Here is a 12,198-nt window from a genome sequence, read left to right as displayed (position 1 = left end):
ATTTATTTACTAAATACCTAACTAATCACACAGAATTACATATACACAGAATGAATTATACCTTGATTACAAATTACGTCATAAAGGAAAACGTCCTTAGCGGGTGGAACAGATATGACAGACAGCTGGTTACACAAAAGACAAGGGGCTGGGTTTGAATGAAAGAGCGGGAAGACTGAGGAACAAAGGGCAAAGCTGTGCTATCGTAAATGCAGTATCTTATGCATTCTAAATTACCTCCCTTTTGGAAAAGGAAAATGCAATAAATATTTACTCTGAGCTGCACTTCAGTAGGTTTATGGTAGATGGAAGGCTGTGTTGCCCAACCGAGTCCTTTGTCCCTTGAAGAATGTCTCTGCTGGTAAATTGAATACGTTGTAGTAACATCGTTGTGTGGTAGACGGGATACTCTGTCTGTTCCTTCCTAACCCTCGTTTGCAGCGGCTGTTGCTAACTCAACAGCTAGGAGGTATCACTTCTGTCGTGAATAAGAGTTCAAAGTTCATACCATTCTCAACCAAAGCTCACGCTGATGTTGGCTTCGTTGTGTAGTTATTATCTGAACCATTCTGACATCGGACCGTCGTCCTTGGAACAGGAGGTTATATTGTCGTCAGGGGCTTATATAGGAAGGGATAGGAGGGCGTGTTTGAAAAGTTTTATAGCCCATGTCCCTTCACAGGGGCGGCCACTGATTGAGCAGAGCCCTATCTTATGAAAACCCAAATCTCACATTTTAGAAGCTAAAATCACATTTCATCCCATCACGAATAATTTCATATTCAAACATTTAAATTGAACAAAAATTCCATGTGAATCCGATAACTCTGATGTGTAGACTTTCCACTGTAGAGTTTGTCATCCTATCATTGATGAGAATGTCTCCGATGACAACCGAACTGACATCATATTCATTAAGTACCACCGCATATGTTCCATTGGTCGGATTACCAGAATATAGTTAATTTCCCCCCACCTTCTGATGTTCCCAGAATCTCTGGGTAGAGAGGGGGAAAGAGGTATTTATGGCTGTCAAAAACCTATCCCCAGACCAACGTCATGACACAGTATATGTAACAGGATGTGTAATTCTGTAACAGGATAGATAACTTTTTTTATATTCAGTTAAGAACAAATTCTTATTTTCAATGACGGCCTAGGAACAGTGGGTTAACTGCCTCTTCAGGGGCAGAACGGCAGATTTTGTACCTTGTCAGCTCGGGGATTTGAACTTGCAACCTTTCGGTTACTAGTCCAATGCTCTAACCGCAAGGCTACCCTGCCGCCATCCTGTAACAGGATGTGTAACAATATACTTAACAGTATATGTGTAAAACTGTGGGTGTAACAGGAAATGTGTAAAACTGTGGGTGTAACAGGAAATGTGTAAAACTGTGGGTGTAACAGGAAATGTGTAACAGTGTACATTACCGTTCAAAGGTTTGGGGTCATTTAGCTTTTCTTTCAAGAACAAGGACATTTCTTCAATTTTTTTGGTCCATTAAAATAACATCAAGTTGATCAGAAATACAGTGTAGACATTTAATGTTGTAAATGACTATTGTAGCTGGAAACGGCAGATTTTTTATGGAACATCTACATAGGTGTACAGAGGCCCATTATCAGCAACCATCACTCCTGTGTTCCAATGGCACGTTGTGTTAACTAATCCAAGTTTCTAATTTTAAAAGGCTAATTGATCATTAGAAAACCCTATTGCAATTAGTTTAGCACAGCTGAAGTGCTGATTTAAAGAAGCAATAAAACTGGCCTTCTTTACTAGTTGAGTATCTGGAGCATCAGCATTTGTGGGTTTGATTACAGGCTCAAAATGGCCAGAAACAAAGAACTTTCTTCTGAAACTCATCAGTCTATTCTTGTTCTGAGAAATGAAGGATATTCCATGTGAGAAATTGCCAAGAAACTGAAGATCTCGTACAACGCTGTGTACTACTCCATTCACAGAACAGCGCAAACTGTCTCTAACCAGAATAGAAAGAGGAGTGGGAGGCCCCGGTGCACAACTGAGCAAGAGGCCAAGTACATTTGTGTCTAGTTTGAGAAACAGAAGCCTCACAAGTCCTCAACTGGCAGCTTCATTAAATAGTACCCGCAAAACACCAGTCTCAATGTCAACAGTGAAGTGGCGACTCCAGGACGCTGGCCTTCTAGGCAGAGTTGCAAAGAAAAAGCCATATCTCAGACTGGAAAACAAGGACATTTCTAAGTGACCCCAAACGGTAGTGTATGTAACTGTGTGTGACAGTATATGTAACAGTGTATGTAACTGTGTGTTCAGAGGATGGGAAAGGAGATGGAGATCCAGGCTCAGATGTCCATCGAGGAGAGGAAGCAGATCTCTTCAAGGGACGAGGCCTGGGAGTCGACAGGAAAGGGCGTGGCCAACAACTCTACCCAGTACACTGTGACCGAACACATGGTCAAGAAAGGTTAGAACACAGATGGTCCATTTGTCTGATCATTTCCTGTCCACTCACACCTTTTATTTATTTTTATTATTTATCCTTTTTTTTTTTCTCCCCAACTTCGTGGTTTCCAATTTGTATTTAGTCTAGCCTCATCGCTGCAACTCTCGTATGGACTCGGGAGAGGCGAAGGTCGAGAGCCGTGCGTCCTCCGAAACCCGCGCTACTTCTTGACACAACGCCCGCTTAACCCGGAAGCCAGCCGCACCAATGTGTTGGAGGAAGCGTTGTACACCTGACGACCGTGTCAGCGTGCATTGTGCCCGGCCCGCCACAGGAGTTGCTAGTGCGTGATTGGACAAGGAAAATCCCTGTCGCCCTAACCCGGACGGCGTTGGGCCAATTGTGCGCCGCCCCATAGGTCTCCCGGTCGCGGCCGGCTGCGACAGAGCCTGGACTTGAACCCAGAATCTCTAGTGGCACAGCTGGCACTGCGATACCATGCCTTAGACCACTGCACCACTTGGGAGGCCTTCCTTATGTATTTGATGAGAATGTTGACCCTGTGAGCTTGGAGGGGGGGGGGAAATGTGGTTCTCTAATTTCATTAGCAAATAATAACTGGTGAATTTGTTGACCTCAATGTATGATTTGAATTGGCTTACTAGTTATTGAAGCATATTATAAACTGGGGGGTTTGAGCACTGAATGCTGATTGGCTGACAGCCATGGTATATCAGACCGTATACCATGGGTATGACAAAATATTTATTTTTGACTGCTCTAATTACGTTGGAAAATATATCACAACTAACAGTGATATATTTAATCAATAAGGCATGAGGGGGTGTGGTATATGGTCAATATACCACAGCTAAGGTCTGAATCCAGGCACTCCGCTTTGCATCGTGCGTAAGAACAGCCCTTAGCCATGGTATATTGGCACTATACCACACCCCCTCGTGCCTTACTGCTTGAATATATCACTGTTAGCTATGTGGTGTTAAAAGAAGGCTACCCAGTTAGGTTATTCTGTCCTCTCAGTTTGTGTTTTTTGTGTTTGCAGGTCTGACAGCCTCTTCAGCCATCAGCCCTATCCTGTCTCCCGTCTCCACCAAACTCAAGAGCAGTGTGACTGGGTACAAACCTCAGGAGGGTCAGTCATACAGTCCACAAAGGATGCAGTGTAGAATTGCAAAATTCCCAGGTTTTCCAGAAATCTTGGTTGGAGGATTCATGGATTTCCTGCATTTTCCATCCTGACTCAAGGAATCTTCCAACTGAGATTTTGGGAAAGTGACCAGCACTTTGCATCCCTAATCACATTTATTAGAAATGTACAATCACAACATGGCCTCACTGTATCTATCATGAATTCAACTCTGTCTAATCCACCAGAAATCGAAGCCAGACCAGAGATGAACTTGGAGTCGGATAAGAAGCTGGATAAATTGGAGACCTTTTTGGGACGTCTGAACAGTAGAGGTTGGTGCTGACATTTTTCAGTTGTCTTTACCCACGCCATCGAGTTGCTAGCTTTTCAGTGGCGTCTCCGGCTAAGGGCTTTTCAAGAGTGTGTTTTGGAGACAATGAGATCAAATATGGAATACCAGCTTAGCTTGTGAGGAAGGAAGCTATACTGTTCCAGTAGGAATTTGACCTTTGTGTTTCTGTCAGTGGCAGATCTTCAGGAGACTACTCTGACAGTGACCAAGAAGGCTGTGAAGGAGGTGATGAGGATGGACGATGAGATCTTCTCCAAGTTCTACAGTCACGTGGCTGATTTCCCACGCATGCCCAGCAGGATCGAGATCGACGATGACTTTGATGCCATCTTTGGCACTCAGGCACCAAAGTATGCATAACGATTTCACCAAATAATGAAGTATTTGCAAAATTCTGGTTGGAATATTTCTGGAATCAGGTAAACCTTTGGTCAGAGATGACATGACATTGGGTGTAGTTACATTGCATGGACTTTTACTACGTCTACATGCCCTCTCGCTCTCTCTCTGTCCCGCTCTCTCTCTGTCCCGCTCTCTCTCTGTCCCTCTCTCTCAATTCAATTGTATTTATTGACATGGCAAGTTCATTATTACTTATATAGTCAAAGTATACATATAGGACAACAAAAAATATTTTAACAAATATATATATATATATATATATATATGATGGGACCAACAGCAATAATAATAGTAATAGTGGACATGGGATTACCATCAACAACTACAACAACTATATTAATGAGAACCACAATACATTAAAACAATGGTAGTAGATCAGTGTCAACATGACTGAGAAGACACATGGTATGAAAGACAAGACAAAACGAGATGTGAAATATTATCGACATTACATTGCACTTTTCATTGGCTGTCCCTTAGGTTGTGGCAGGAGGACACCTATTTGGCTGCCAAAACTGCACATTTTGGCTTTTCACCCAATAAATATTAGATTTTTTTTTCTTCATCTTTTATAGTTTCAAATTCTTTGTATTGAATTATAATTTTTGGAAAGAAATGTTCTCTTAGGTCTGAGTATTTGTCAGTGTAATAGGAAATGCAGCTCTGTCTACCTGGAGCAGAGTGAGCACAGCCTGTCCTCTTTAGGTAACCAGGTTTGTCTGTGATGACCAGTCTCTATAGCCAGAGAGCTCACTGAGTCTGTACCTAGTCAGTGTTTTCCTCAGTTTTCTATCAGTCAGTGGTCAGATAGTCTGCCACCATGTACTGTTTGTTTAGAGCCAAATATCATTGAAGTTTACTTTGATTTTTTTTTGTGGTATCTTACCAATAGGTGATATAATTATATTTTTGTTTTGTGATGATTTGGTTGGGCCAGATTTTCTGAGTGCTGTCCTGAGGCTCTATGGGGTTGGTTTGGGTTAGTGAACTGAGCCTCAGAACCAGCTGGCTGAGGGGAATCTTATCTTGTTTCATCTCTTGACATTATAGAGCTGTGTGATGGAATGTTTTTGGGGTCACTTGTTTTTAGATGGTTGTAAAATTTGATGTCTCTTTTTTCTATTTGAATGAGGAGGGGGTATTGACCCAATTCTGCTCTACTTTGCACTTGCAATACAGTCTTACTTCATGCAGAGTTTCGTATTTCAATTGGACGTTTGTCCCATTTGGTAAATTCATTGTTAGAGAGTGGACCCATACTTCACTGCCATATAGAGTAATTGGTTCTATAACCGATTGGAACATTTTGAGCCAGATTCTAATTCTAATTTCGATTTTGATGTTCCTTTTAATGGCATAGAATGCTCTTCTTGCTTTGTCTCTCAGCTCATTCACAGCCATGTGAAAGCTACCTGTGTTGCTGATATTTAGTCTGTGTAGTTTTTGGTGTGTTCTAATAGAACTCTGTCCAAATATAATTTAGATTTGTCATCCTGATTTCCGGACCTTTTTTGGAATATCATTATTTGTTTTTTTAGGTTAACGGTCAGAGCCCAGGTCTGACAACCTGTGAAGACGATCTAGGTGCTGCTGTAACCCCTCTTTAGTGGCAGACGGCAGCACCAGGCCATCTGTCTACAGCAGACACTTGTTTTCAGTGTTGTGTAGGGTGATACCTGGTGCTGCCGATTCTTCTAATGTTTTTGCCAATTCATTAATGTCGATGTTAAATAGTGTTGGACTTATTGGGCAGCCCTGTTTCACTCCCCGTCCCTGAGAGAAGTCTGTTTGCTTGTTGCCAATTTTAACTGCACATTTGTTTTCAGTGTGCATTGATTTAATAACATACGTTTTCCCTCCAATACCACTTTCTATTAGTTTATAAAAAAAGACCTTTGTGCCAAATTGAATCAAATGCTTTCTTGAAATCTACAAAACACAAGTAGATTTTGTTTTGGTTTACTTGTTTGTCAATTAGTGTGGAGGGTGTAAATGTGGTCTGTTGTACGATAATTTTTTAGAAATCCAATCTCGCTTCTGCTCAGGATGTTGTGTTCGTCAAGGAAATGGTGTAGTCTGCTATTTATAATACTGCAGAGAATTTCCCCCAAGTTGCTGTTAACGCAAATTCCTCTTATTTGGCTCAAACTTTTCTCAATTTTTATAGATGGTGTGATCAATCCCTGGTTCCAAATATCGGGGAAAATACCTGCAGTGAGGATAATGTTGAAGAGTTTGAGTATAGCCAATTTGAATTTGTGGTCTGTATATTTGATCATTTCATTTAAAATACCATCAGCACCACAGGCCTTTTTTGGTTTGGAGAGTGCATAGTTTTTCCAATAATAACTTTCCAATAATTGGGGTATCTACAGGATTCTGATAGTCTTTGACTGCTGATTCAAGGATTTGTAATTTTTCTTTTTTGTTTCGGACTCTCTCTCTCTCACCCTCTGTCCCTCGCCCCGGCTCTTTCGCCTCTTTCCCTGTCCAGGTTGACCTCCGCCTTAGCGCAGCACAAACGGGCTGTGAGACCGTCTAGGAACGTCCAGTCGTCTAAGAACCCTCTGAAGATGCTGGCGGCCAGGGAGGACATCAGACACGAGTACACTGAGCAGAGACTCAACATCGGCCTCATAGAGAGCAAGAGGATGAGGGATGAGAAGTGTGAGTGTGTGTATGTTACATGTATTAGAGACCATTTCAAAGGTTTAGCCATCAGAAGGCTTTATATTGAAATCTTATACTTCTGTCATAGGAGCGTAAGAGTGCATTTATATTTAGGAGGTTTTGCCTAAGCACAGAATCTGTGTGTGCACCCCTAATATTTGCACACACTGCTCACTCCTCCTCCTGTGTGCGTTAGTGAATAAGAGTCCTCCTCCTGTGTGCGTTAGTGAATAAGAGTCCTCCTCCTGTGTGCGTTAGTGAATAAGAGTCCTCCTCCTGTGTGCTTTAGTGAATACTAGTACTCAGATGTACTCTGATGCGGCCCTGGCTGGGCTGCCCAGTAAGGAGAACTCAAACAACGTGAGTCTGAGGAGCGTCAACATCTCCGAGCAGATGTCTAACAACAGCGCTGTGCCCTACAAGAACCTCATGTTGATTCAGGTCAAAGGTGAGATTCCTTCTGCCTATAGTAAGGTTATAACATTTGCAGAAATACTGGTTGAAAGATTCCATCTTATTCCAGGAATTTTGTGAAAGTTACTGTATGTGTCTATAGTATCTTTCCCATTCATTTGACAAAGAGGTGTATATAGATAGCGTGGATATGTACTAATCAACATGGTTGAGGTCCACTTTAAAACGTCTAACCAACTTTGGTTTTGGGGCAAGCTATCAGTTCAAAATCAGGATGTTGACATTGAGGTTGCTCAACGTCATAGTGAAAGCTAAACAGGACATTTTAGAGTGAACATATTCCCTGGGTATTTCCTGAATGAGAACAGGTTCTGTTATTTCTGGAGGACTTTGTCATTGGACCAAATCAGTGGCCTTGTTGTTAGTGTGTGCCCTGAGATTGGAAGGTTGGGGGTTCCATCCCTGGTAAGTGTCTGGGTCAGTCTACAGCCTGTCCAGAGGTGGATACTTTTACGTCAAGCTGCGTTACTATAGAAACAGGAGAAGGGCTCCATTCTGGTTCTGACCAGGCTTACCTTACTAGGTACATTGAGGTAGAATGTTGCATCACATCAAACAGAGGGTTTTCCTCTGTCGTCATTTATCCATCAGATGAGAGAGTGTCTCTGGGAGGGATGGAGGAGGAAATGGATTACAGTTCGAAAGAGAAAGAGCATCATGGCGGGATAGTTAAAACATCCAGTTTACATACATACATACATACATACAGTACTGTGCAAAAGTTTTAGACGGGTGTGAACAAATGCTGTAAAATAAGAATGCTTTCAAAAATAGACATGTTTATATTTACCAATTAACTAAATGCAAAGTGAGTGAACAGAAGAACAATCTACGTCAAATCCATATTTGGTGGGACCACACTTTGACTTCAAAACAGCATCAATTCTTGTAGGTACACTTGCACAAAGTCAAGGATTTTGTAGGCATTTAGTCAGGTGTATGATTAAACAAGTATACCAAACAGGTGCTAATGATCATCAATTCAATATGTAGGTTGAAACACAATCATTAACAGAAATAGCTGTGAAGGAGGAATACAACTGGGTGAGGGTTAGGGCCCTGTCAAAAGTCACACACCATGGCAATACTGAGCACAGCAACAAGACAGAAGGTAGTTATACTGCATCAGTAAGGTCTCTCTCAGGCAGACATGTCAAGGCAGACAGGGGTTTCCAGATGTCCAAGCTCCTGAAGAAGCACAAAGAAACGGGCAACGTTGAGGACCGTAGACGCAGTGGTCGGCCACGGAAACTTACTGCAGCAGATGAGACACATCATGTTTACTTCCCTTCGCAATCAGAAGATGTCCAGCAGTGCCATCAGCTCAGAATTGGTAGAAAACAGTGGGACCCTGGTACACCCATCTACTGTCTGGAGAAGTCTGGTCCGAAGCCTTCATGGAAAACTTGCGGCCAAAAAGCCATACATCTGACGTGGAAACAAGGCCAAACGACTCAACTATGCACGGAAACACAGGAACTGGGGTGCAGAAAAATGGCAGCAGGTGCTCTGGACTGATGAGTCAAAATTTGAAATATTTAGCTGTAGCAGAAAGCAGTTTGTTTGCCGAAGGGCTGGAGAGCGGTACACAAACGAGTGTCTGCTGGCAACAGGGAAGCATGGTGGAGGTTCAAAAGGGAAGCATGGTGGAGGTTCAAAAGGGAAGCATGGTGGAGGTTCAAAAGGGAAGCATGGTGGAGGTTCAAAAGGGAAGCATGGTGGAGGTTCAACAGGGAAGCATGGTGGAGGTTAAACAGGGAGGCATGGTGGCGGTTCAACAGGGAGGCATGGTGGCGGTTCAACAGGGAGGCATGGTGGCGGTTCAACAGGGAGGCATGGTGGCGGTTCAACAGGGAGGCATGGTGGCGGTTCAACAGGGAGGCATGGTGGCGGTTCAACAGGGAGGCATGGTGGCGGTTCAACAGGGAGGCATGGTGGCGGTTCAACAGGGAGGCATGGTGGCGGTTCAACAGGGAGGCATGGTGGCGGTTCAACAGGGAGGCATGGTGGCGGTTCAACAGGGAGGCATGGTGGCGGTTCAACAGGGAGGCATGGTGGCGGTTCAACAGGGAGGCATGGTGGCGGTTCAACAGGGAGGCATGGTGGCGGTTCAACAGGGAGGCATGGTGGCGGTTCAACAGGGAGGCATGGTGGCGGTTCCTTGCAAGTTTGGGGCTGCATTTCTGCAAATGGAGTTGGGGATTTGGTCAGAATGAATGGTCTCTTCAATGCTGAGAAGTACAGGCAGATACTTATCCATCAAGCAGTACCATCAGGGAGGCATCTGATTGGCCCCAAATGTATTCTGCATGACAACGACCCCAAGCATACAGCAAAAGTCATTAAGAACGAACTTCAGCGTAAAGAATACCAAGGAGTCCTGGAAGTGATGGTATGGCCCCCCACAGAGCCCTGATCTCAACATCATCGAGTCTGTCTGGGATTGCATGAAGAGAGAAGCACCTGAGGCTGCCTAAATACACAGGAAAACGGTGGTTAGTTCTCCAAGATGTTTGGGCCTGCCGAGTTCCTTCAAACTGTTCAAACTGTGTGTAAGTGTACCTAGAATTTATGCTGTTTTGAAGCCAAAGGCTGGTCACACCAAATAATGATTTGATGTAGATTTTTCTTCCGTTCCCTCACTTTGCATTTAGGCCAGCCCATATAATCTATTAATATAATATAATATAATATAATATATAATGATTTAATAATATAATCTATTAATATAATATATAATGATTTAATAATATAATCTATTAATATAATATATGATTTAATAATATAATCTATTAATATAATATATAATGATTTAATAATATAATCTATTAACATGTCTATTTTTGAGGGCATTATTACTTTACAGCATTTTTTCACACCTGCCTAAAACTTTTGTACACACACACACACACACACACACACACACACACACACACACACACACACACACACACACACACACACAGACCGACAGACTAAACTAATCCAGCCAAGGACAGCAGACTAAACTGACCAGAGGTCCTTCTAGGCACTTACCATTTGTGAGGGAAACATTAAGTATTCAACTTATTTGTTGGCTATGTAGCAATTATTTACTTAATGAACAGTCAGATATTTCTGTCCTGCTAATGCTGTGTTTTATGGTCTCCACTCTAGCACCCTGCAGCCAGTCTGGGTGTTGAGGACATGGCTTCTACGAGAGAGAGCTTGAAGCTGACAATTGATTGATGTTGTTGATTAAAAGCTGGCATTCTATAGACCAGATGTGATGTGTGTGACTCGAGATAGAGAGAGAGCCTGGAAGAGTTAAGAACCATTGTCTCATCTTCCTGGCATCTGGGACACTTAAGTAAAATACCATCCTGTGTAGATAACCAAGGTGGCTTATGGGAAGGTTAGAAATGACTGACTAAGCAATCTTGGTATCAGCTATATTAAAACTGTAAATCGTCTGTGGACTCTCAGAGGCTAGACTCTCAGACTAACCGTCAGTCAAGACTCGGTCTCATTATTGCAATAATTAATAGATATTAAATAAAGATGATTGTTTGAAGAAATGACCAAGTCTCTCTCAGTACTGAATTTCCACAACACTGCCAAGCTAAGCATATGACATTTGCTATACCCGTTTGACTTGCTGCTATGCCTGTTTGACTTGCTGCTATGCCCGTTTGACTTGCTGCTATGCCCGTTTGACTTGCTGCTATGCCCGTTTGACTTGCTGCTATGCCAGTTTGTTTGCCTTATTGATGATGCACTAGCCATATACAGTGCCTTGCGAAAGTATTCGGCCCCCTTGAACTTTGCGACCTTTTGCCACATTTCAGGCTTCAAACGTAAAGATATAAAACTGTATTTTTTTTGTGAAGAATCAACAACAAGTGGGACACAATCATGAAGTGGAACGACATTTATTGGATATTTCAAACTTTTTTAACAAATCAAAAACTGAAAAATTGGGCATGCAAAATTATTCAGCCCCCTTAAGTTAATACTTTGTAGCGCCACCTTTTGCTGCGATTACAGCTGTAAGTCGCTTGGGGTATGTCTCTATCAGTTTTGCACATCGAGAGACTGAAATTTTTTCCCATTCCTCCTTGCAAAACAGCTCGAGCTCAGTGAGGTTGGATGGAGAGCATTTGTGAACAGCAGTTTTCAGTTCTTTCCACAGATTCTCGATTGGATTCAGGTCTGGACTTTGACTTGGCCATTCTAACACCTGGATATGTTTTATTTTTGAACCATTCCATTGTAGATTTTGCTTTATGTTTTGGATCATTGTCTTGTTGGAAGACAAATCTCCGTCCCAGTCTCAGGTCTTTTGCAGACTCCATCAGGTTTTCTTCCAGAATGGTCCTGTATTTGGCTCCATCCATCTTCCCATCAATTTTAACCATCTTCCCTGTCCCTGCTGAAGAAAAGCAGGCCCAAACCATGATGCTGCCACCACCATGTTTGACAGTGGGGATGGTGTGTTCATGGTGATGAGCTGTGTTGCTTTTACGCCAAACATAACGTTTTGCATTGTTGCCAAAAAGTTAAATTTTGGTTTCATCTGACCAGAGCACCTTCTTCCACATGTTTGGTGTGTCTCCCAGGTGGCTTGTGGCAAACTTTAAACGACACTTTTTATGGATATCTTTAAGAAATGGCTTTCTTCTTGCCACTCTTCCATAAAGGCCAGATTTGTGCAATATACGACTGATTGTTGTCCTATGGAC

General features: G+C 42.5%; 1 protein-coding gene across 6 annotated transcripts in view; it reads left to right on the top strand.

The window, feature by feature from the left end:
* LOC109874775 (supervillin) overlaps positions 1-12,198 on the top strand; it is a 117,901-nt gene that overhangs the window by 76,500 nt on the left and 29,203 nt on the right. For all 6 annotated transcript variants that reach the window (XM_031810721.1, XM_031810720.1, XM_031810723.1 and 3 more), the window contains 6 exons: positions 2,300-2,450; positions 3,493-3,582; positions 3,825-3,911; positions 4,104-4,281; positions 6,828-7,000; positions 7,293-7,451. In XM_031810721.1, the coding sequence (XP_031666581.1) occupies positions 2,300-2,450; positions 3,493-3,582; positions 3,825-3,911; positions 4,104-4,281; positions 6,828-7,000; positions 7,293-7,451 (838 nt within the window). The remainder of the gene's footprint in view (positions 1-2,299; positions 2,451-3,492; positions 3,583-3,824; positions 3,912-4,103; positions 4,282-6,827; positions 7,001-7,292; positions 7,452-12,198) is intronic.

This window comes from Oncorhynchus kisutch, linkage group LG30 (genome assembly GCF_002021735.2).
Source record: "Oncorhynchus kisutch isolate 150728-3 linkage group LG30, Okis_V2, whole genome shotgun sequence".
Classification (NCBI taxonomy): Eukaryota; Metazoa; Chordata; class Actinopteri; order Salmoniformes; family Salmonidae; genus Oncorhynchus; species Oncorhynchus kisutch.
The sequence above is the reverse complement of the archived record's forward strand: the minus strand, read 5'-3'. Positions and strand labels throughout refer to the sequence as shown.